Source organism: Diceros bicornis, chromosome 28 (assembly GCF_020826845.1).
Source record: "Diceros bicornis minor isolate mBicDic1 chromosome 28, mDicBic1.mat.cur, whole genome shotgun sequence".
NCBI classification, from domain to species: Eukaryota; Metazoa; Chordata; class Mammalia; order Perissodactyla; family Rhinocerotidae; genus Diceros; species Diceros bicornis.
Window position 1 is genome coordinate 21,748,819 of NC_080767.1, and position 25,378 is coordinate 21,774,196.

Here is a 25,378-nt window from a genome sequence, read left to right on the forward strand (position 1 = left end):
TGACTAGGGCCACCATCCTCCTAATTGTTCCCAGATCCTTGGTTTAAGAGTGGAATAATAATAACACTAGATAATTGGGTGAGCACGTATGCTGTCAGCCTGGCACGGTGTAAGCTTTTTACCTACTTGTCTGTTTAATCCTCATGAGGGTCATTAGCCCTGTTACACACTTACTCTGTTTCTACCCAATTGATAGACAAAGACACTGAGTCTTAGAGAAGGTAAGAAACTTGCCTAAGGTCACACAGCTGGTGGGTGGGTAAGGTGGGAACCTGGGTGGCCCAGCTCCAGAGCACCTGCTTTTGATTGCTCTCCTCTACTGCTTTCCAGCAATCACAGACCATCCCAGCTGGGAGGGGCCGGGGAGGCTGAGCAGTCACGTTCCTGCTTCGAGGCCCTTGTCTTCAGAATAAAGCCCAGGTCTCTCCCTGGCTCTCCAGGCTCTCCCTGGCTGCCCTGCCCTCCAGCTTTGCGCCCGTAGCCTGGCCACACTGGATCATTTTCCCTTCTCCAAACTCCCTGTGGATATTCGTGTCTAGGCTGTTTCTTCTGCCTGATGTTGCCTGCCTTTCTCTGCTGTCCCTGCCGGATGTAATCCTCAACCTTCAAGGCTTGTCACCTCCCCGAGACACCTTTCGCAGGCATGCCTTGGAAGTCACTGCTTCCCGCTCTGTGTTCCCGTAGGATTTTGTTCATCCTTAGCACAGTGTGTTATGAGGCGGATTTGCCCTACCTGCAAGACTATGAGCTCCTTGGGAGCCAGTGGAAGTCATATCTTCTTTATTTCTGATTCTGTTACTGCCCCGTCCTTAGGAGGGGCTCAGTAGATGTTGCAGAATTGAATTGGGTCATCCGGTTCAACCCTCTTATGTTCTAGAATCTAGATGGGGAAACTGAGTCTCAAAAAGGAGAAGCGGCATGGCCAGGGTTATGGAACAAGTTAGTGGCAGAGTCAGGACTAGAAATCAGGTCTCGTGAGTCAGAGCGTTTTCTGTTTTGCCTTAGCTTTGTGAGACCAGAGCCCGGCTCCCCACTCGGTTTATTAAGCAACCTGGCCAGGTTCACTTCAGCGTCGTGGACACCACCATATTTCATGCTGACCCCTGGCATCCTTGGAGGGAAGGGAGACCCAATCAGAACTGTTCCTGTGGTTCTCTTCCCTGGGTTTGTGGGGCTCCCCTCTCACTGAGCCCCTTGCCTTCAGAGAAAACCAGAGTAGGATTCTGAAGAACTTGGTTCAAATCCTGATTTTGCTGGTAACTCACTGTGTGATTTTGGGCAAATTCCTTCACCTCTCTGATCATTTGTTTCTTTGCCAAGAAAAATGAGGGCGTTAAATTTAGATGATTTCCAGGGGTCGTCTTCAAAGCCTCAGCACTCTAATAACAGGTTAAAGGAAGAAAGAAAACAGACATTTTGGTCTTCACGTTGAAACAAGAGTGTATGTGTGCGGATGTATGCAAATGTGCATAGTTAATATTCATCATGTACTCATGACACGAGTACTATATATAGGTATACTCATGGATCTCATACAGGAAGGGGTCCTCATCATAGACCCCTCAAATTATAAGCACACTCTTGCCTCCTCCCCACCCAAAGGTGCCTCCTTCTAGGGTCCCCACAGAGAAGCCAGCACGAGGAGCTCTCCAACCCAGAATCTTCCCCATCCCTCCTTCCGTTCTGCTCAGGTGGTTGGGCACACACTGGACTCTTTGGTTTGAACTTTACAAATATATGCATGCACAATGTGTTCTTTAACCTTTCCAACTACTGCTCGATGGAATAAGGCTCACTTTCAAGTGGAAGTTGTGGTAATGCATCTGCAGTGCCTTCAGTTTCTAGTGTGGTCAGAAGTCTCCTTCACACTCTTCCCCGGAAGCTGCCGTTGACTTTTTAATTGCCTTTGATGTATATCTTCTTTTGCTCAAACACTACTCAAGGTAAATTTTCTAAAACAGTGTCTTTTAGATGTTAGTGGTTTTCCATTTGGTTAAATTCTGCTACAGTCATGTGCCACATAACGACATTTTGGTCGACAACAGATCGCATATATGATGGTAGTCCCATAAATTAGTACCATGTAGCCTAGGTGTGTAGTAGGCTATACCACCTAGGTTTGTGTAAGTACACTCTAGGATGTTCACATAATGACAAAATCGCATAATGACGCATTTCTCAGAACATATCCGTGTTGTTAAGGGACGCATGACTGTGTTGCCATATAGTTTTCTGCTGTTTCTCCTTATGGCAGAACACTAAGGGTTAAGTAGGTTAGCCTAGGAAGCTGACCACCATTTCTGACACAATTCTCAATGGGAAAATGCATTCCGAGACCCATAATCAACTCTCCAGTGGACTTTGGGAACACAACTCAACATACACCCCAAAGCAGAGGATATAATATTTATTTTATGAATGACTAGAATTTTGATAGAACCACAAAATCTTTGAATGTGGAGCTGAAAAGCCTCCCTTCTCCCCCACCGAGATCAATTGATTAACAAGCTGATTTATAGAAACCAAGACCAAGACGGGGCAAGAATGTGGCCAAGGGCACATGGTTGGTGTTACAGCTGCAACTAGGACCTGAGCCCCTACTTTCCAGGCCAACGCTCCTCTTCAGTGACTTTTGGAGTCTGCTGGTTTGAGGGAGGGGAGGGGCACAGGTCGTCTTAGAGACACTCTTGTCATCTTACTCAGCTGTGTTGTCATTAGGAAAAGTAAGTCACCACGTTGAGCTGTAATGGAAATAGTGAGAAATGACCCGGCTAATGGTGTGGGGAGAGGTTGTCTAGTCGGCTGGCCTGTCTATAAATCCCTGGTGGGTTCTCGCTGGAGTGGAATGAATGGGGCCGCTGTGTTTTACCTGGAGAACAAGCACGGCGGGACTGGTAGAGACGCTCCCTGTGGTCTGTTCTAAAAATAGTAGTGGGAACGGAGCTGAGGGGAAGAGGAGGGGGCTCCTTCGGGAGCTGGGTGGGCCGCCTCACCCCCTTCCTCTTCCTGCCAGGCCCCGTGTGAGGAAGCACCATAGATTCAGAGAATTGGGCTCTGGGAGGGTCCTGTGGCCATCAGCCCTCACACCCACTCCTCATCCAGAAGAGGAGGCCCTGGAGGCTCAGCGAGGGGACAGGACGAGCCGGCAGTCACCCAGCCCAGGGAGAAGGTCCCGGATGCGGGCTGTTTTCCTCCTGCTGTTTGAGCAGGGCTGTAGGCCTTGTGAGGTTTTCTCTAAACTGCCTCTGGGCGTGCACAGGGCCTGGGAACTCCTGGGGCCGGATGTGGTTGGGCTTCCTGCGAGTCGCCCAGCAGGCGAGGAGTCCCCGGCTAGTCTGCCCCGAGCCCTGACCTTGGCTAGCTGGCCTTCCAGCACCACGCCTTCCCTTTGCTGGTGTCCCCACCCTTGCTGACTTGTCCTTCTGTCGCCCCCTGGCCTGTCTGCAGGGAGGGAAGACAGGCTGGCATAGAACTGGCTTGCAGGACAGAGGGCTGGGAGGCTCAGGACCTCTCTCTGCCCTTCCCCAGGAACAAGCAGAGGCAGGTAAGGTAGAGGCAAGGGCCTGGGTTTAGAGGTGGGCAGGCCAGGGTTCAAATCCCAGCTCTGCTTCTTACTAGCTGTGGGATTACTGGCGGGTCACCCAGCATCTGTCAAATGACACAAGGACACCTATGTCACTGGATTCTTGTGAGGACTAAAGCAGGTGATCTGTGCAAAGTGCCTGGCGTGTGGTAGGTACTCAATAACGGTAGCTGTCATGCCTCCATCAAGCATGAACATGTACTTGACTCTCTGCACCCCGCTCCTTGGGGTCTCCCGCATGGGGGCATGGCAAGTGCTTTCTTTAATGCAGTTGACTTTTGTTGTGTTGTCGCAAAAGTAATTCATGCTTATTATGAAGAAAACCTTTAATACAGTTGAACGAGGAGAAAGAAATGAAGTTCACCCTTAATCACAACGCCCAGAGAGAACCACTGTGAACATTTTGGGGTGTGTCCTGTCAGGCATTTGTTTATACACACACATATTTTATTTGCAAATTGGGGTTACTAGTGCATACGATTTTCTAATTTGCTTTTTTCCGTTTAACAATGTAGTGTATCCGTGTTTCCATGTCAATAAATGTTCTTCTATAACATCATTTTTAGTGCCTGCAGAGTATTTCATTGTGTAGATGAAACAGACTATTTTCATAATCTCCAGTAGGCCAATATTTAGGTTGTTTCCAGTTTTTCATTGTTACAAATCCTGAGATAAAAATCCTTGTAGATCTATCCCCAGCATCCAGTATACATGTTTGACCCGCCACAAATATTTGTTGAATGAATGAACGTTGTGTTAGAATAAATTCCTGATAGTAGACTTTCCAGGTCAAAGGGTATATATTTGTACAAAAGGTTCTTAATACCTGTTGCCAAATTACTCTCCAGGATGGTTGTAATGATTTATAATCCCACTTTAGATTGGCTGGTTCATCCTGATTTGCCCAGGACTTTTGTTTTTTAGCACAGAAAGTCCTGCTTCCAGGGAAACCCTTCAGTCTTGAGCAAACTGAGACAGTCTGGGTAAAGGAATGCCCATTTCCCCACATCCTCACCAACGCTGTGCATTGTTACATTTTTTAGCAGATTCATTTCTTTGATTACTAGAGATGTTGAACATTTATTTATATGCATTTCAGGTTACTCATGTTGCCTGTTTTGTGAGTAGCCTGTTCAAGTCTTTTGCCCATTTTTCTGTTGGGCTGTTGATAGTTTAATTATTAATTCACAAGAGCTCTTTATATAGTTAGGATATTTGTGTGTTAGCCTTTTATTTTTATTATCTTTTTAAACTACAGATGTTTCTGATTTATAGGTGGTCAGAACTATAAATTGTTTTGGCAGCAGCTTTATTGAGATATTATTCACATATACAATTTGTCCATTTAAAGTGTACAATTCAATGCTGTTTTGTTTTTTGTGTGTGTGTGAGGAAGATTAGCCCTGAGCTAACATCTGTTGCCAATCCTCCTCTTTTTGCTGAGGAAGATTGGCCCTGGGCTAACATATGTGCCCATATTCCTCTACTTTGTATGTGGGACACCTGCCATAGCATGGCCTGATCAGCAGTGTGTAGGTCCATGCCCAGGATCCAAACCAGTGAACCCTGGGCCGCCAAAGCAGAGCGCACGAACTTAACTGCTACACCACTGGGCTGGCCCCATTCAATGGTTTTTAGTGTAGTCACAGATTTGTGCAAACATTGTCACAATCAATTTTAGAATATTTTCGTCATCTCCAAAAGAAACTTGTACCCTGTAGCTATCACTCACCAATTCCCCCATCTCCTCTAGCCTTAAGCAACCACTAATTCACTTTCTGTATCTATAGATTTGCATATTTTGGACATTTAATATAAATGGAATCATGTATTATTGGGCTTTTGTGACTGCCTTCTTTCCTTTAGCATAATGTTTTCAAGGTTCATCCATGCCGTAGCATGTATCAGTACTTCATTCCTTTTTATGGCTGAATAGTATTCCATTGTATGGATAGACCACATTTGTTTATCCATTCATTTGTTGATGAACATTTGGGATGCTTCCGCATTTTGGCTGTTATGAATAATACTGCCATAAATATTTGCATGCAAGTTTTCATGTGGATGTATGTTTTCATTTCTCTTGGTACACACCTAGGAGTGGAATCGCTGGTCAAATGGTAACTCATGTTTAACTTTTTGAGGAATTGCTGAACTATTTTGCAAAGTGGCTGCACCATTCTACATTCCCACCATCAGTGTATGAGGGTTCCAATTTCTCCACATCCTCTCTGACACTTGTTATTTTCTCGTTTTTTAAATTATAGCCATCCTAGTGGGTGTGTTATAGTATCTCATTGTGGTTTTGAATTGTGTTTTTTTTGATGACTAATATCATATCTAAAATTTCTAAAAATATATTTTGCCTTTGGTGTTGTGGTATTCACCTCAGGATTATACAATACTCACCCCCCTCCTTGAACTTTATGGTTTTATGTTTCTACTTTTAACATTTTAGTCATTCTGGAATTTATATTGGTATATAGTATGACACAGAATGCTTTTCATTTTTCCCAGTTATTTGCTCCCATGCTTGTTCATTATGTTAGGATAGGTACCCTCTCTACTTTAAAAATTGTTTTCTTTCATCCTATTCGCACATATTTATTCTTTTAAATGAAATTCAGTATAATTTTATTCAGTCCCCACCTCCTTCCAGCCCTTCCCCCAAAACCTCATTGAGATTTTGATTTTAATTATATTTAAAAATATACATCAGGGGCCGGCCCGGGGGCGCAAGCGGTTAAGTGCGTGCGCTCTGCTGTGGCGGCCTGGGGTCCGCCAGTTCGGATCCCGGGCGCGCACTGACGCACTGCTTGGCAAGCCATGCTGTGACGGCGTCCCATATAAAGTGGAGGAAGATGGGCACGGATGTTAGCTCAGGGCCAGTCTTCCTCAGCGAAAAAAGAGGAGGATTGGCAGATGTTAGCACAGGGCTGATCTCCTCACACACACAAAAATAAATAAATAAAAATATACATCAGAAAAGGGAGTATTGGAGTTTATACAATACTGTCTTCCCATCCAGGAATAGGATTGTGTCTCTTCATTTATGAAAATCTTCTTTGAAGATTTCTCAAATAAAGTTTTGAAAAAAAATTTTTTCGTATAGGACTTGCACATTTTTCGTTAAACTTATTTGAGGAAATTTAAAATTTTTATTTATATTATGAATGGGCGTATTTATTTAGCATTATATATGTTCTTGAACTGATAATACACTTGTACAAAACTTGTACAAAACAATCTTAAACATTACTGAACTAAATAAAACCAGATAAAGAAAACCCCCCATTCTCCAAGCCCTTTGCCCATCGATAACCACTACTATAAGTTTGGGGTGTTCTGTAGACATATACTATGTTTTATTTTACTAAATAGTATCGTAGTATACAAAAGTTTCCGTAAGTCATTTTTAAAAACTTAATATATTGTATCACTCTTTCACGTCATTATATCACTCTTTCACGTCAGTACCTAAAGTTCTGCCTTTTTCTTTTTAGTAGCCAATGGACCATAATTTAACTACTTCCCTATTGACGCACAATCAGGTGGTTTCGCTTTGATACTATGAACAATGCTGCAATAAACATCCTAAGAATGTCGTGTATGCTACATCTTGCTGCACTTTTCTGTGGGATAAACGTGACTTACCCCACAGTGCTCTACAAGTGCTTTCCTGCTGTTTAAACACATAATCTGCTCCACGCTACTGTTTTTATCCCGGTTTTACAGATGAGAAAACAAAGGCACAGAGAGGCTGAGTGGATGTGCAATTTCCATCTCTATTAACAGTGAATGAGTGCCTGTTTCCCTACACCCTCCCTAACACTGGATGTTATTGCTCTTTTAATTCTTTATTGGTATGAGAAGTGAAAAATTATTTTTCATTTTAATTTGCAATTGTTTGGTTATTAGTGAGGTTGGGCTTCTTTTTACATTCATTAGTCGTTTATATTTCCTCCTCTTTGGCTCATCAATTCATATCAATTGCCTGGTTTTCTACTGGGGCATTTTTTGTGTGTGTGTGAGGAAGATTAGCCCTGAGCTAACATCTATGCCAATCCTCCTCCTTTTTTTCCCTGTTTCTCCCCAAAGCCCCAGTAGATAGTTGTACGTCATAGTTGCACATTCTTCTAGTTGCTGTATGTGGGACGCCGCCTCAGCATGGCCGGAGAAGCGGTGCGTCGGTGCGCACCCGGGATCCGAATGTGGGCCGCCAGTATCGGAGTGTGCACACTTAACCGCTAAGCCACCGGGTCAGCCTCTCTACTGGGGCATTTGTCTTATTTGTAAGAGACCTGTATATGGTTAGAATATTAACCATTTGCCTGTTACATAGCTTAAAAATATTTTTTTCAGTTTGTCATTTGTCTTTTAACTTTATTTATAGTATCTTTTTATCATTCAGAAGTTAACGTTTTTTGGTAATCAAATATTTTTATAATCAAGCCTTTTTTTTGGGGGGGTAGGGGATATATTTCTAGGCCCATTCCCACTCCAAGATGATAACAAATATTCTTCTATATTTTATTCAAGTACTTTTATCCTTTTATTTTTTACATTCATATTTTTAATTCTTATGTGATTAATTTAGTGCCTGGTGTGTCAGATGGCACTCACATTAATTTTTTTTCCCCAAACGGTTAACTGGTTTTTCCAAACTTATTTTTTGATATAAAAAATATAAAATAATATCCTTCCTTTTCTCACTTATCATAGACCAAATTTCCACACATAAGTGGGCTGGCTTTTGACCTTTCTTGTCTCCCTCGTTAATCTGTCTATTCCTACATCAGGTTGGGACTTCACTACTGTAGTTTCGTAATGTATTTTAGTGGTCTTAAACGTCCCAAGGCTAACCTCCCATTATTCCTCTGCAGAATTCTCTCTGAAGTTATACACCCTAATTCAAGTCTGCTGGCGATTTACCCTTACCTTTTTCACAAACATATTTCATTATCAAGAATGACACCAGATCTATAATAGTTTATCCTCACCTGCTACAACTCATAATGAGCACTTCCGCTGGCCCGTACTTCTCTATGCTTTCCTCCTTGCCTCCTAAGTATTGTTGAAATCATCTGGAATTGTAGTATCTGAGAGTTACTATTTTAAACATTAGTTCTATTATGTTTTAAGAATCATTTACTTAAAATTGCATTTATTGTCTCAATTACGTTATCAGTAGTTAAGTGTATAAATGTTTCTGCCTTCGTTGCTTGCCAGTCTCCTGTTTACCACGTCAATTCATTCTTGACTTCTTGGTTTTGATTCCTTTTTGTCTGGAGAGCTTTCTTGAGTAATTTTTCCAGAAAGGGTCTGTGGGGGGCATGCTTCCTTATTCTCTGTAAGTCTGGAAACATTTGCCCTCCTGCTTGAGTCATCCTTTGCCTGAGGAGAGAATTCTAGGCTAACAGTTCTCCCCCTAGAAACCTCCGTCGTCCCAGCATTTGGTGTTGTAAGAAGTGCAGTACTCACTTGATTCTCTGAAATTTCTTTGTGGGAACAAGCAGGATTTCTCTTTCCAATCTTTGGAATTTAGAAATTTCACCAGATTGTTTCTAGTTGTTTGTTCTCTTTTGGTAATTTTTCCTGGTACTAGCTAGGTAAGCCCTTTCAGTCTGAAGACCCAAGTCTTCTCTTAGTTCAGGGACATTTTCTATTAATTTTTGGGATTGTTTATTTTCTATGTGTTTGATTCCCTCTTTCTGGATTTCCTACTACAACTAATAATAAAATTAATAATAATAATGGCACCTAATATTTATCAGATATGCTTTCCTTCTGCTAGAATATGTGATCTGCTCAACACTAGTTATTATGTCCATTTTATAGATGAAGAAACAAAGGAACAGAGAGGTTAAGTAGATTGTACAAGGTCCCACAGCTAGGGAGGTGTAGGTCATGATGCAAACCCAGGCATCTGGCTCCAGAGCCCTTGTTATGAGCTACTATGCTGTATTCCCTGCCTGTCAAATCCAACCCCAGACCTGACCCTGACCCTGACCCCGACCCTGACCCTGACCCCGACTCTGACCCTGACACCCTTCAGTAAGAATTTGAGTGTTCACAGCTAGGGACTCTATATCCAGTGTGAGAAAAGAGGAGGATGCTAGAATAATGGAGCTGAACCAGACTGGGAGACAAAGGACCAGAGAGGAGCTGGGGTCATCAAAGGTTCCCCAGTGAATTTAGAGTTGGGACTCTTCCCCTCCCTCTCTTTCCCTCTGTTCAGCCACCCTCTTCAGGCCTCATCTCTGTCCCTGGGACTACTGCATGGTGTCCTTGTGGATCTCCCCGTTCCTATTCCTATCCCTTTAGTCACCTCTCTAAACAGCAGCCAAGATGACTCTTCCTATAGAGCAAACCTGGTCACCTTCTCACCGCTGAATGTTTGTTGAATGACTGCACGAATGAACAAATAACTTCAGAGCACTTATTGTATGTCAGACGCTGTGCTAAGTACTGGTGATACAGTATGCATTAGTCAGGAACCTTCCAGTTGCAAGTGACAAGAACCCAAGTCAAACTAGCTTCAGCCAGGAAATGGAATTTATTGGAATATGGAGGGTGGCCTTCAGGCATAGCTTGATTCAGGGCCTTGAGCAATATCACCAAGAACTGGCCTCACCCTCTCCATTGCTTGGTTCTACCTGCTTATGTGTTGGCTCACTCGCTTAGTGGTGGCAGTATAGCTACCAGAAGTAACCAGGGTTATGGCTTCTGATGTGGTGGCCTGAGCTTAGGCCCAACCATCCAAGCAGGGGGTGGACTCAGGGGAGTGTGTGGATGAGCTACATCTAGCAGCCCAGGTCACAGAGCTGGCCTCCGCATACCTGAGTCAGTTGCTCTGTGCCGAGCACTTCCCAGGAACGCAGTCGTCAGGACACAGCCTGACCCTGGAGCTGGCATAAGCGCAGTGGGTCGAGGATTGCTCCCCAAAGCCTGGAATCTCAGGCCAGCATGTGGTTGGTTGGACTGGAGCCAGGGAGGGAGGTGGTCATGGCTCTTGGCCATCCTGGGCTGCTGCGGCCGCCCAAGGTCAGGCTGATGCTGCCGAGGTGACTGCGACGTGTGAACCAATGGCAGTTCTCAGGGCCAGCTCCCAGGGGCACATTTGGTCTCCTGGCTTTCACCGCATGTGGGCTTCTTGCTGCGATTGGGAGATACAGTTCCCATGAGCAGACTGAGAATCGTTTTTGCTGCCTGAAGTTGCCGAGGAAGAGGCAGATGGCAAGGGGAGAGACATTTACGGAACATGAGATGGGGAACAGAGCATAGGCCTGGGAGCCCAACAGCCTGATTGTCCATTGCTTTTGCCATGTAACCTTTCTGCACCTTAGCTTCCCCGTCTGTAAGATGGGGACGATGACAGTAGCCTGTTTTTCCATAAATGTTAATGATTATTGACTATTAGTACATGCCAGGTGCCATGTTAGGCCCTCATCTGTTAGATCCTCAACAGATATTTTCATATTTAACTTTACTCTTTACATCAACCCTCTCAAGGTCAATTCTGTCCTTTTTTTTGAGGAAGATCGGCCCTGAGATAACATCTGCCAATCCTCCTCTTTTTGCTGAGGAAGACCGGCCCTGGGCTAACATCCATGCCCATCTTCCTCCACTTTATGTGGGACGCCGCCACAGCATGGCTTGATAAGCGGTGCGTCAGTGCGCGTCCGGGATCCGAACCGGTGAACCCCGGGCCGCCACAGCGGAGTGCGCGCACTTAACCGCTTGCGCCACTGGGCCAGCCCCGCAATGCTGTCCTTTTACAGATAGTAGCAATACCGACGACAACACAGTGATGGCTCTTATTTATGGAGCACTTACCATGTGCCAGGCACTCCATACATACCACTGCATTTAGTTCCCACAGGGCCCAGTGAGGCAGAGGGTAATAGCCCCATTTTACAGATGTGGAAACTGAGACTCAGACACATTAACGTGACTTGCCCAGGATAATCCACACTCAGAAGTTTTTGGACTCCAAAGCCTGTGCTCTTCCTAAATACCACTGACTAACCCCATCCCTTTAGTGAGAGAGCCTGGAGGGGTCTGAGACTGACCATCGAAGGGGAGGAGTGGGACTGGGGCCACTGGACACCCCTCTCTGGTCTCATTCTAGAGATGGAAGACTGAGGCCAGGAAAGGGGAAGGGACTTGCTCTGGGTTCTGCAGACTGTAGGCCAGAACTCCCTGTGAATTTGAACCTGAGGACACCTGCTCTGTCCCATCCCACCTCCCCCCTTGCAGTATGCGCCCCAAGAAGAAGGCACGTGCCGCCAGGAAGAGCCAGGTGCGTGTCCTTAGCGAGCAGTGAGAGAGTGTCCCCTGCCCTAGTGTTAGGGTTATAGAGGCCAGGACACGCAGGACAGTCCCTGCTTGCAGCATAACAGGGTCAGCCGTTCTCACTCTCCATGTCAGATCCCAGGAACAGGATGCTTCCCTGTGTGTCTGTTCTGAGCACAGGCTCCAGAGCGTAGTAGGGAATCAGGGTTTATTAAAATAATGAATAAATTGTTTCTTGGCCAACTCTTCTGTGGGGAGGGTCTTTCTGCCTGGAGTCCATAGACTTCAAACCAGGGCTATGAGACTCAGCGAGTAAAAGTCCAGAACTTCTTTAGTGGTTTGGCAGATTCAAAGCTTGGGCTGGGGTAGGTATATACAGATAGTTCCAGTCTCACAGGGCGGCCCAGGGTCCTCACCCTCGTCTGTAGCAGGTTGGGGGTGGGACAGGGCTCTGGAGAAGGTGGGGCCAGTGTGTCCCACCCTGGCTTCCATTACCCCCGACACCCAAGCGCAGGTTTGGCCCTTTCATTGTCTGGGGTGCTGAAAGCCTGAGCAGCTGCCTGTGGGGGCTGAAGGTGGTCTTACTTAACCTGTCATATGCTCTGGAATTCCTGGGACCATACCTCTCCCTGGCTGGTGCTATCACCCTGCTTCCCACCCTGGAACAGAATCCCAGTGGACTTTGGATCAGAAACCAGGACAGGGAAGCTCATTAAATAACCTTTGGCAGGTACCCTCCTTTCTTTGAGGAGGGCATTGCCAAGGCTCGGCCTCCCCCAGGTGGTCTGCCGGGGGAAGGTGGGTGGGGTTCCGTCTCTGCAGGGCTCGTGACAGGATCTTGGGAACACAAGCCTGGGTGTGCCAGGCTTAATGCAGTGGAGGCAGTGAGTGCAAGGGGTGGAAACCTCGCTACGGTGTAGGTTGCAGGAGAGCCACCTGTCCAGGGTGTCTGGGCTGCATCCTGTTGCTACTCCATCTCCCTAGGGGCCTCTCTGGAGCCTTCAGCTCTGCCTGGGGGCGCTGCCCTGCAAAAATGGGAGGTACACACTGGCTCCCTGCTGAATCTCCCTGGTCCCAGCCCTGGGAGCTGCTGCCAGCCTGGCTGAATGGTGAGAAGTTTGCCTTTGTGATTGAGCCGATAGCCAGCTGGCTTCTCAGTATAGCTGGGGGTTCGTCTGTTTCATGGGTTGCCCGGTGCAGTGGTGCAGCACACAGAGATAGGCTTGATCCCTATCTCTGCACTTACTAGTGTGTGACCTTAAGCAGTTTCATAACCTCTCTATGCCTTTGTTTACCCATCCATAAAATGGGGGCATTAGACATCACATCTCATGGGGTTATGAAGATTTAATGAGTCAGTAATCAAGAAGTACTTTGAACAGTGCTGACACATAGTAAGTGTCAAATAAGTGTTTGTTAAATAAAATATCTGGATCAATGAATGGGCCCAGGCACCGATCCCTGTGGCCTGTGGGCCACCTAGATCTCGCTGTTCCCTAGGTCCCAATTCCTCCTGTTCTGAACAGCACAGTCATTTATGTAGGTCTGAGAAGCATTGGGATGCGATGGAAGGGGCACTGGACTGGGGGTTAGCAATCCCTGGTCCCAGCCCTGCCACTCAGTTGCTCTGTTTCCTTGGGAAAGTCACTTTCCCTCTCTGAGCCTCAGTTTCACTGGCCGTGAGTGGGGAATAGCAGTGAAAGATCTCCAAGAGCCCTTCCAGCTTAGATAGCCTGGCTGTCAGTGACTCCCCTATCCTGCCCGAGGCTGTGCACTGGGAGGGCCCCCCTGCTGATCTGTGTCTGGAGCAATGGGGAGGCAGAGGGAGGTGGCTGCCCTAGGCACCCCTGGGCCCTACATGCTCTCCAGCCTAGCCTGGCAGGCTCCTGGGCCTCAGGGCACTGAGCTGCTGTGCCGTTTCCTCATCATCCATGTGGTCCGGAGCATTGACGAATGCCTTTGGGATCTGTTTTGGACCCAGTGCCCTGGGTCCGCAGAGCTGTTCTGCCCATCATGACGCAGTGTCTAATTATGGACTCACTAGTCTCATTGTGCGGCTGATGTGTGTCTCCCTCACTGGACTGTCAGCTTTGTGAGTGCAGAGCCCGGGTCAGTCTGTTCTCCACCGCATCCCCAGGGCCCAGCACAGAGCCTGACTCGTGGTCAGTGCTCTGGAACTATTTGTTGATTGAAAGAAAGTAAAGACAGCAGAAGCTCGAGGGCTCCTCTCAAGTCAAGGAACCCCGTATTCTGGCTCTCCCCCCTAAGAAATCTTATCCCAAGCACCAGAAATTGCGTCCTGGGAACCAGTCAGCCCCCCCGGGAACTGGTCAGCCCCCTTGGAATTAGCCATCTCCTTAGTCTCTAAGGCTCATCTCCTTAGTTTCCCAGAACTAGGGGTCCCTGCCCCCCAGGAGCCTGCAGGATGACAACCTTCCAATCTGGAAGGTTCCTGGGCCCTGCAAGGACTGCCTTGGCTCTGTCCCCAGCGACAAGACGAAGCGTTGATTGGAGTTTGTAAGGGACCAACTCCGATGAGGACTGTTCTAGACTGGCCCTGATAAAGGATGTTTTCTTGTAGCAGCTCGCATGCGTATGCTTATATGTGTGAAAGAGATAGGAGTAGAGAGTCAGAGATAGACAGGCGCAGGGAGACAGGCAGAGATAGACATTCAGAGACATCAAGACTAATATAGTGAGAGTAAGAGGCAGAGGAATGGTGCTCCAGCCCCGGGAGGTTGAGGCAGGAAAGGAGGAGAGGGGCTTCAACCAATCCAATCCTTCGGATCCCAAGGAGGACTGGAGCCGAGCATGGGTTGGGCATCCCCAGCCTGGGCCCTGGCACAGCCCAGGGTGTGTTTGTTGCCGCAGCCAGAGCTGCGTCACCCAGCAGGTTTGCGCTGGCCAGGCAGCTTCCTGCAGTGGTGGGGTGGTGCAGTGGTTAGGAGTGGGCACCCTGGAGTTGGACCGACTGTTCTTCAGTCCTGGCTTCACAGCCAGCTAACTGTGTGACCTTGGGCAACTTCCTCTGCCACTCTGTACTTTGGATTCTTCCTCTATAAATGGGGTAATAATAGTCCCCGCCTCATAAGGTGCGGGTGAGGATTACATCAATGAGGGAAGGCCAAGCTCTCAGAACAGCGCCTGGCACGGGATCATTGAGTCCTCTGTTAATCCCACAGGTGGGCAGGTCAAGGGTCATCAGCCCCATTGTACAGATGCAGAAACCAAGGCTCAGAGATGGGCAGGGACTTGCTCAGTGATACACAGCCAACCAGTGCTGGAGCTGGAACTAGAATTGGGGACCCTCGCCTCCCAGTCCAGTGCTCTTTCCTCTGCCCCGCCGTGGTCCCTCTTTTGGGGATGTCTCCCTCACTTGTCCTGACTCTTGGGCTGTTGTAACATGCCCCTCTCAGCCATTGTATTGGGGCAGGAAGCCCCAAGTTGTCTGTCCATCTCTGATTCCTCAGAGTTTGGCACACAAAAGTGCTAAATAAAAACACGTGTGTCCGGCTGCGCTGGATGCTGCGGCCGGGAGGTGACTGAAGCAGCCGCTCCCCCACCCCGGGGGCGGTGGCGTTCTCAGAGTCAGAGAGGGTTGGCTGCAGGACCCTGGGTTACATTGTAGCCGCCCACTGGGATGAGAGCAGCATGGGGGTGGGGGTGTGACGGGGAAGCCTCGGTGATTGGCTCGGTCCTGCCTGGGAGCGGTGGCCAGTGGCTTTGCGCTTCCCCAGCCGGAGGAGCCCTCAGGATGTGTGTGGGGTGCAGCCAGCTGGGGATCCCAGTGCCTAGGGCTGCCGCCGTGAGTGATGGACGCCTCTCCCTCCAGAACGGGACTTGAGGGAGCCGGCCGGGTCCACGGGACTGGCAGCAGAGGAGCCAGGGCCCGCGAGTGTGAGTTTGTGAGCGTGTAACCCAGGAGCCGGCCAGCCCCTCGCAGACTGAAGGACGGGCTGCCGAAGACTCTTCCTCGAGACACCCCGGACTCCTTGTCGGATGAAAGTGGCTTGGGAAAGCACAGAGTTTTCTATTTGATGGAAGAAAGCAATCCAGCCTCTCTCCAGAGTGACGGCGGCCGGCTGGACGGGGTGTGTTTGGGAAGGGCGCTGGAGGAGGAGGAGGAAGAGGAGGAGGGCGAGGAGGAGGAGAAGAAGGAAGAGGAGGAGGGACGGGTGATGCAAGGGTTTTGAAAACGCTACCTAGATGTGGGAGGTGGAACCTGGTCATTTGGTTCTGCTTTTCCCAGCAGGTATCACTCCCTGGGGAACTTGGGTAAGTCCATAAATAGCTCTGCTGACACAAAGGAGCTCTGTCTGGAGAAGGCAGCCGCTTGACACGGCTGCCAGGAGCTGCCACAGCCACGGCCGCCCGCCCGCCTGCAGGAGGAGCCGGGCGGAGACCCGGGTGGGCGGGCTGGCAGGAGCAGCGGCCAGCAGTCGCCTGGGTCCCTGTCGGAGTGTGCTGGGTAGGTGCCTCAGTGGCAGAGTGTGTGTGGGGTGGGCGGGGGCCTCTTGTCCAAGCCACCCCGTGCCCCTGTTTCTATTGTTTCTTCCCCAGGGCAGCCATTGATGGGCATGTTGCAACCAAACCCTGTGTGTGTTCTGCCCTGAGATAGCTCTGTGTGTGTGTGTGTGTGTGTGTGTGTGTGTGTGTGTGTGTGTGTGTGTCTGTGCGCGCGCGCGCACCCGCGCCGGCCCGCCCGCCTGTCTGTCTCAGGAGGTGGGGGCCCTGGTGGGCTAGGGGCATGTTTCTACTGTGTGGTGCTCCCCACTTCTAGGCTGGCCAGCTGGCTTTTCTTTCTGGGAGAGACAAGGAATGTTTGGTGACCAGAAGTTGGGACACTGCATGGGAGGGAGCGCTCAGCCAGCAGTGTTGGCAATCACGTCAGAGATGCTGACCGCACACCGGGCACCGGGGATGGCTGCTCTTGCCTAGTTCCATGTCAGGGAAGGAGGTGGTCTTGAGGGGGGCTGGTCTCGGGGGGCTTGCCTCTGATCCCTGAGACTTGTCTTCTGCTGAAATGTTTGTTGAAAGCACAGGTGGGGATGCTCTGCCTCCAGAGCCCTTGGGAAAGGTCCTGCACCTGCTCCCTTAGCTCCAACTGAGACCCATAAGGAAGTGGGTAGTGGTTAGGGACCCACTCACCCCACAGAGCTAGCCACTGTGAGTGGACCGAGGCCAATTCTTTTATCAACTTGGAGGCTCCACATCTCTACTCTTGTCCTGAGGTGTCCAGGAAGGACCCTTGCACCCTGGGACCTCAGGGCTAAGGAAGAACCTGGGTCCAGAGAGGGGAGGGGCAGTGTCTACGTGGCAGGTCTCTGGCTGAGCCAGAACCAGGATGGAGGACTATGCCTCCTGGAACAGTGAGGACAGGATATGTGAGTGCCGTTACCCCAACCTGATTCAACTAGGTAATTCAGCTCTGAATCTGGCCCTCTTGGCTTGAGATGCCTAGCTCAGTCCAGGGCCACCAGGCCCCTCCCTGCAAACTTTCCTCATCCTGCTGCTCTCAGGCCTTCTGGCTGGGGGCAGTCTGGCTCCCCTCTCGAGATGGCTGGAGTGGATATCTTCTGGAAGGAAGGAGCTGCAGTGCCTGCCCCACCAGCGCCCGCGGGATCCCAGCCAGGGCACTGCGGCCATAGTCAAAGTTTCCACCAGGGCCCCTGGAGTCCTCCGTGCCCAGCCAAGGGGCACCTCCCCTCTTCCCCAGCCCTAGCACGTGGCATGGCTTAGCCCAGGGCCCGCCCCCAGGGAGCCAAGTTCCACAGCAGGGCTCGCTCTGGGCACAGCCTGGCATCTGAAAAAGCCAGGGACTGGTGAAGATGCAGGCAGCTGAGGTGAGTGACCCCACTGTTGGGAAGTCTCCAGGGCTTCGAGTGGAAATCATTGGTGGGGCTTCTGACTATAAGTACTTGGTCTCAATGAAACCACCCATCCCCACTTTCTTGCCTTTGCACATGCTGTTCCCTCTGCCTAGCAAGCCCGTCTCTTCTCTTCTCTCCAGGTCTTCATCCTACCCAAACTTCCACGGCTAGAGCAAATACTGCAGTTGGAATCTGTGTGTCCGTTGGTGGTGGCACCCGTGGTGGTTGCTTCCTGTTCTATTTCTGTGGGGTCTGGGCCTTTTTCATCTCTTGGTCCCGAGGGCCTGGCCTGGGGCCCCGGGCATGGTAGGAAAGGGTGAGGGTGGGTTTGTCCGAGTCAGCTCTTTCCTGCCCCATCTCCTACCTCTGCCTGGCAGAGAGCAGTGGGCACTACCACCTCAAGGCCTGGTGAGGAGTCCCTTTGGAGGGGCCCTTGCATGTCAGGAATGCCTCCATAGGGCAAGGGGATGGGAGGTGGGATTTGACAAGACGCGAGGCAGGGAGAATCTTGGCTTCAGCCTGGCTGAGGCCACAGGGAGAGCCCACTCAGGGGTCATGCTGGGCTGGGTGGTGTCCACAGCATGGCCTGGGCTATGGAGGGCGGAAGTGGCTGGTTTGAATGCAGTGCTCATGGTCCTTTGCACAGACATGGCGGCTTGGAGCTCGGCTTGGGCCCGCTTGGGATGGTGCCAACCACGGAGCTGGATCTGGCAGGGGGAGGTTGGTTCTCAGCTGGTGGTCTGCCTGGCTCCCCCAGAAGAGGCATAGCTGAGGAGGGAGTGCCCGTGCCCAGCTGGGTTCCTGGGCGCCTTAGAGCTTCTTCTCCTTTGGTCTCCGAGGCCCTGGAGATGGCTGAGTCCGTCTGCCTTCTGGACAGACAGGGGACTGAGGCTGGAGAGGAAGGACTTGCCTGAGGTTACACGTGACTCAGAGGTGAGGTAGAGACAAGAACCCAGGTCTCTGGCTCCCCAGCCCTGGCTTCTCTCCGCCACACCAACTGGATGACTCAGAGTACCTGGCTTTCGTCTTGGTGCTCCCTTCTTTTTTGGACTCCCCAGTGACACGTTCCTTCCTAGGACCCCTGGGCTTCCTGGCTAGAGCCCAGCTCTCCTCTGAAAAAGCAGAGTGTGCAGTGGAGACAGCCCTTGCTTGGCCAACAGGCTGGCACATTTTGTCTCTCCTCAGTGGATGATCTCAGGCAAATATGCTTTTTTCTCTGGCTCAGTTTCCCCTTTGGAGCAACCAGGGACTGGACCAGGTATTGCCAGGCCCCTTCCAGCCATCCGATTCTTTGATTCTCCGCAGACCCTCTCCTCTTCCTGGGTTCTGAGAGTCACTGGTCAAGGCCGGGGTCTGGCTCAGCAGGGAAGCAGCCCCCAACCTGCTACTCAGGTACTTTTGCTCAGAAGCCTTCTTGTGCAAGCTGGAACCCAGGCCAGGGCTGGGAGGTTTGTTGTTGTTTGTGGACCCAGGTTGTTTCCAAGATGTCATTGCTTTGGGAGAACCATCATTCCTCCCAGGGATAAACAAGGCTGCTTATGGCTCAGCCCGCTAAGCCCAGAGAGGCTGGAGCCACTCACAGTAGGCCAGCCCGGCTCAGCCGCAGGGAGCTGCCACCTTTCTCTGCACAACCAGCTGCACCCAGGCATCTGGGATCAGGGCAGAGGTGAGGGCAGGATTGGTGAGAGGGGTCCTGGGGCCAGGATGCCACTTGGAGGATTGGAGCTTCCAGGCACAGAGGAGACGGGAAAAGCTCCCAGGATACCCTTTTCCTCTGGCAGTGGGCCTAGGTCATCACTCCAGATGTGTGGATAACTGCCAGGTGTGCCCTCTGGTCCAGATGGCCCGGGGCTTCTCCCCTCTCCCTGCCTGCCATGGACCAGTCTGCTTGCACCTGGCGCTGTGGCTCAGGCTGCTGCCGGAGAACCGTCAGCGGCTCCCAACTTAGAAAAGCGGCGGGGGGTGGGGGGTGGGGGGCGTGTGCAGTAAGTTATTTGGAACTGGGCATGCTTTTCACCACGTAGCCAGGGCTCGCTGTGGTGTCCTCAGTTGCCCCTTGGTGGGGTAGCCTCAGGCTGGTAGCAGAACCTCAGACACTCACTCAGGGCAGAGTGGCAGAGGGTGGGGGGACATAGGGAGAGGAGGAGAAAGAGCTGGGCAGAGCCTCCGGGAGCCAAGTGGCTGGCACAGGCTTGAGAAAAGGCTGGAGGCAGCCAGTGGGGAGGACCATGGAATGGAAGGTGGTGTGGCTGTGCCACTCCTCTAGTCAAGGGTTGTAACTGACGTCCATCCAGGATCCTGAGGCTTCACTGCTCAGACCTCAATTCATGGAGCTCCTGGTTGATCCAAATTGCCTCCCTCCCTCCCTTCCACATGTGTCAAATACCTACTGTATATCATGCACTGGCCAGGTGCTGGAGGTGTAGACATGAAAGTCCCAGTCTTGTGCCAGGGATGGTCATGTAACAGATGGTAACAACCCAGCTTGGATGGGGAGGCTTGGGGAGGGGTCTGTGGGAACCCCGGGGAAGCTTCCCATCCAGCCTGGGAGCCTCATCGAAGCTTCCTGCAGGAGGTAAGGCTGAACCTGGTTGTGTAGACACTTGTTCATTGAGGAGCAGATCTCTATCCCGGTCTGTCCACCCCTCTGAAGTGTAGCCATGATTTCTGCCTGCCATAGAAATCGCCTCTGTGTCTCCAGCCACACGTTCCTTTGTATCCTAGGGGAGGCCGTGTCGTGTTGTGAGTAGGAGCGTTGGCTCTGGGCTGGAGGGAGGTTCTCCCACTTTGCAGTTGTTGTGTCTTTGGGCTGAATCTCTCCGTGCACCTCTGTTTCCTCAGGCAGTGGCCCGACTTCGTGGGGTTAAATGAGATGGTGTGTATACATGAGGTGCTCCATGCTCACTGACTGGGGGTCACGCCAGCAGCGGGAGTGCCACCCGCACCTCACCTCACGGGTGGCTGTTATTGAACGAGGTGATGGGGTGATGTGAGGCCCTTGGCACGGGGTCTGACACAGAGTAGGGCAGCAGCTTTTTGCAGGAGGGAATCAGTTGGAAGGTGCTAGCAGAGATGTGCACAACAGAAAGGGGCCCACGGAGGAAGGAGCCACTGCCTCAGCCCAAGGAGCAAGGGAGACACCGGGGTGGGGGCTTTTGTTTGATTGAATTTTAAATAAACTTTTAAATGGATGTGTGACATACTTTTAGAAAGATTAGAAGTATACAGCTGTTGAATTTTCACAAAATAAACACATCCTTCAGGTCAAGGAATAGAACATTCTAGTACCCCGGGACCCTCCTCTCCCCCATGCCCCTTTCAATCACGACTGCCTCAAAGGTAACCCATTTCCTGACTTCTCTCCTTAATCAGTACTGCCTGTTTTTGAACTGGTATACGTGGAATCGAGTGTATTCTTTTATGCTGACTGCTCTCAGTCAGCATTTTGATGGTGACATTCGTTGGTGTTATGATATGAAGTTTTGTTTTGTTGGTTCTCATTGCTGTATGGCATTTCATCTTGTGGATATAGCACAATTTCTCCATTCTACTGTGGATGGACATTGGGGTTGTTGCCAGTTGGAGGTTATAATGAATAGCGTTGCTGTGAATATTTTTGTGCATGTCTTTTGATGCGCTGTATATACTTTTCTGTTGGGTAAATACCGAAGGTTTGCAATTGCTGAGTCATAGAGTTGTATGTAATTAGCTTGAGTAGATACCATCATATAATTTTCCGAAGCGTGGCGCCAGTACAGCCTCCTCGAGTAGTGTACGAGGGTCCGTGTTGCTCCACGTCCTCACCAACATCATTGGTAGTAGATAGTGTGATGTCTGATTGTGGTTGTAGTTTGCATTTTCTTGATGACTAATGAGGGTCAGCACCTTTTCATACGTTGACTGGCCATTTGGGTAACGTTTTTGTCATGTGTCTGTTCAAGTCCTTCCCCTACTTTTCTACTGGATTGTCTGTCTTTTTCTTATTGGTTTGTGGGAGCTTAAAAAATATTCTGGATATGTGTTCATTGTTGGATGTACACATTGCAAGTATCTCCTCCCCCTCTGTGGCTTGCATTTTCACTCTGTTAAGGGTATCTTTTGAAAAACGGAAGTTTTCAATTTAATGCAGTCCAACTTGTCAATCTTTTTCTTTATGGAGAGTGCCTTTTGAATCTGTTTCTTTGCCTATTACAAAGTTGTGGATGTATTTTCCTGTGTTATCTTCTAGAAGTTTTTATGTTTCTTATTTAGCTCTAAAATCCACTTGAAATAGGTTCTTATGCACATTGTAATGTAGAGGTCAAGATTCCTTTTCTCTGGATGGATATCCAATTTATTTAAAAGACCATCCTTTCTCACTGTAGGGCAATATCACCTTTGTCAGATATCAAGCATGTCAGAAACGTGTGTGGGTGAGCTGAGTTTTGAAGGATGAGTAGGAGTTCACCAGGTGGACAAGGGAGGGGAGGGTGTTCTGGGTAGGAAGTACAGTGAGCACAGGTTTAGAGGTGCCCGAGAGTAGAGTGTGTTTGGGAAACTATGTATAGTTCAGACTAGCTGGAGGAAAGAGAGGAGAAATGGTGTGGTAGAGAGGTCGGTTGGCCGGGGCAGATCACACAGGGCAAGGAGCTGGGACTATAGAGGGACGGAAGGGTTTTAAGCAGGAGAGGAATAGAGTCAGGTTTGTGTGAGGGAGATGAGAGAAAGTCCCGTGACAGGAGGATGAGCGGAGGATGAGTTTGGAGCAGACTGGAAACCCAGCCAAACCCAGCTTCAGCGTCACGCCTCACCCCTCAGTGGAGACAGTGTGTCTGCGTCAGGGGGGCAGTGGTGGAGGCAGCCGTGTGCCTGGGGCTTCGGAGGCTGGCCTTTGGCTGCAGGGTTGAGGCTGAATCCAATGGCCAGATGTCTGCTCCAGTGTCCTCGAGAGGAAGAGCCTCCCCGCAGCTGACGCCCCACCCAATGCCCCCAGCACCGCGTGCCCTGAGGGAGGAATATCTTGGGAACTGAGGCAGACAGACAAGACTGAGGATCTCTGGAAAGGAGATGCTTTCTGCTTCTCCTGCCCTTGATACACCCACAAGGAGACCTAGCCATGCCTTGGGCCCTGAGAGCTGACCCCTCCAGGCTGGCTGAGGTTCAGAGCTGGACGGACACCCCTGGGAGAGTGAGGCCCAGAGGCAGAGTGGCTTGGCCCAGGCCACACAGTGAGCCAGACTGACCCAGCCTAGGGGAAGCTGACCACAGGATCGGCTACCTCCCCAGCCTCCAGCTTCCAGGGCCTCTGGTATGGGCCTCAGTTGCCCCCCGAAATGTACAGATAACTGTGCCCCCATCTCAGGGCTGTTGTAAGGGTCAGAATGGGTCACATGTCTTCTCCCAGAGTGGGGTGCAGGGGAGGGGACTGATGCTGTCGATGACAATGAGGATGAGAGTCATAAAGATGATTCCAGGAGTTGGAATATTTATTGAGCACCAACTGTATGCCAGGCCCCTTTGTGTGGACCATCTCCCAACAGGGCTTGGATGGAGGTACTCGGTATTTGGATCACCATTTTAGATAAGGAAATTGAGCCTTGAAGAGGTTAAGCCACCTCCCCAAGGGTACCAAGCTGGGAGGTGGCAGACCCAGGATTTGAATCCGGACTTGTCTGTCTCCAGACCCTAATTCTTCACCAGCTATAGGGTTCCCTCCACCACCCCTGGCTCCGAAAGTGCTCCCTGTTCTCTGAGCTGCTGCTTAGAGTTCAGCCGTAGGTTTTGGGTGGGTCCCTGGAGCCCGCGGTGAGGGAGAGGCAAGCAGTGGAGTGGAAGGACACCGCGTGGGCTGAGCGCTGCTGTGCACCAGGCCTGCCTCCGCCCCGTGGCACCCCTGCGAGGGAGGCGTCCCATTGACTCAGCCACACGCTTAGGAAGTGGGATTCAACCCCAGGCCTGCCCGATTCCAAATCCTGGCCTCGGGACCACAGTGCTGTCTGTGCTCTTCCCTGGGGTCCTCCTAGCTTGGCAGAGCTTGTTTGTTTGATCAGCCTAACGCAGAACATCACAGAGAAGCCACAGGCTTCCGGCTTTCCCCGCCCGGGAAGTGGTCCCTGGGAGGGAGAGAATGGGGAGGGTTGCCAGGTGCATGGAATTCTGCACCACCCCTCTGCACAGCAGGCGAGTTGGACACCCGCCCCTCAATCTCCCCTGATTTAGGTTAGGAGCAGAGCCCCTGCGTCTGGTATTGCTCACCACTGCCTACCACAGTGCCTGCCCCAGGGAGTGCTTGGTGGGGTCTTTTGAAGGAAGTGGGGTGAGGAAAGGCAGTGAAGGGGCAGGAAAGGAGCTCAGGGGGTAGTAGAAAGAGCAGGGCTTTGGAGCCAGGCTGACCATGGTTTCAGCTGGGCTCCTCTGTTTACTGGCTTTTGGATCTTGCACAAGTTACTTAACCTCTCGGAGTCCCAATTTCCTTATTTGCAAAATGGGGCCAATGATATGGCCTCACAGCGTTGCTAGAATGAGAGAGCACGGAAAGCAACTGCCCCAGTGCCTGGTGTCTAGTAGATGCTCAGTTAATGGTGTCTCTTCCCCTCTCCCCTTATCTTTTTCTTCCTTTCATCTCTAGCTCCATCTTCCCTCTCTTTACAGCACCAAGTAAACGCTTGCAGAGTCAAGTCCGAATTCCTTAACATAGCCACACTTCTGCTCCACGGAACCACCTGCACTTCCTCAGATGTTCCATGCTGTCTCTGGCTTCGTTTGGCTGTCCTCTCCCATCCCTTTCCCCATTACTGTCTCCAAGAGCCGTCTCAGTCTTTCCTGAGGCTTCTGTGTTTCCACAGCCCCCTGGGGCGGTGGTGGTAGGTGGGAGATTGACATGGGCCCCTTTCCTGGTTCTCTCCCCCACAGACCTAGCGCCTTCAGGGAAAGGAATGTCTTGCCACTGTTTGGCTCCAGTGCCCCGCAGGGCCCTGGCACACGACTGGGGCTCGGTAGGTATTTGCTGAGTAACTCGGGGGTGGGGGCGGGGGTAGGGGTGAGCAAGCCAGGGACACAGCCCAGATGAGCCAAAGCAGGGCCTGCCCAGGGCCATGAGAGCAGGGCAGGCCAGGCATTGGCGGGAGAGCAGAGAGCCCTCTAGCCAGGGCATCCCAGGGAGCTTTTAACTGGGCTCCCAGGGATGGGCAGGAAATGGACTTGAGGAGGTAGAGATAATAGGGAAATGAGATAGTGCACGCACACGCGGACCAGGCAGACCAAGAGGGTGCCAGGTGGGAAAGGGAGTTATGGTGGAGCCCACAGGTGAACTGCTCCTTGAGCAGAGAGCCCAGGGCTGGGGCAGGAGAGGCCCATGGGGCCTGGCACCCTCCTTCTAACGGAAGCATCAGTCACCACAGGGACAGGAAGAGGCTGGGGAAACCCTTGCTCTCAGCTCTCACGCCGTTCAGATGAGAAGAGAGCTGGAGGTGTGAAGGGGGTCTTTGGGGTGGTGGAGTGGGAAGCAGAGACTGTGAGTGCAGCCCTCCCCACCATACACATTGAAGCAGTGGTGTCTGAGACCAGGGAGGAGAAGGGGCTGGCCAAGGTGTGACGGGGAGCTCAGTACTGGAAACCCAGACCTTGGCAGCTGCTCCCCCTCCCAGTGAGA

General features: G+C 50.6%; 1 protein-coding gene across 7 annotated transcripts in view; it reads left to right on the plus strand.

The window, feature by feature from the left end:
* RGS3 (regulator of G protein signaling 3) overlaps positions 1 to 25,378 on the plus strand; it is a 122,207-nt gene that overhangs the window by 74,438 nt on the left and 22,391 nt on the right. The window contains exons 1-2 of one of the 7 annotated variants that reach the window (XM_058523839.1): positions 15,622 to 15,969; positions 16,131 to 16,153. The exons of 3 other annotated variants lie outside the window; for them this stretch is intronic. Coding sequence is in view for 1 of the 4 variants with exons in the window: in XM_058523836.1 (XP_058379819.1) it covers positions 15,916 to 15,969 (54 nt within the window). In the remaining 3 variants the exon portion in view is untranslated. 3 more of the 7 variants (XM_058523838.1, XM_058523836.1, XM_058523837.1) reach the window with 3 other exon arrangements.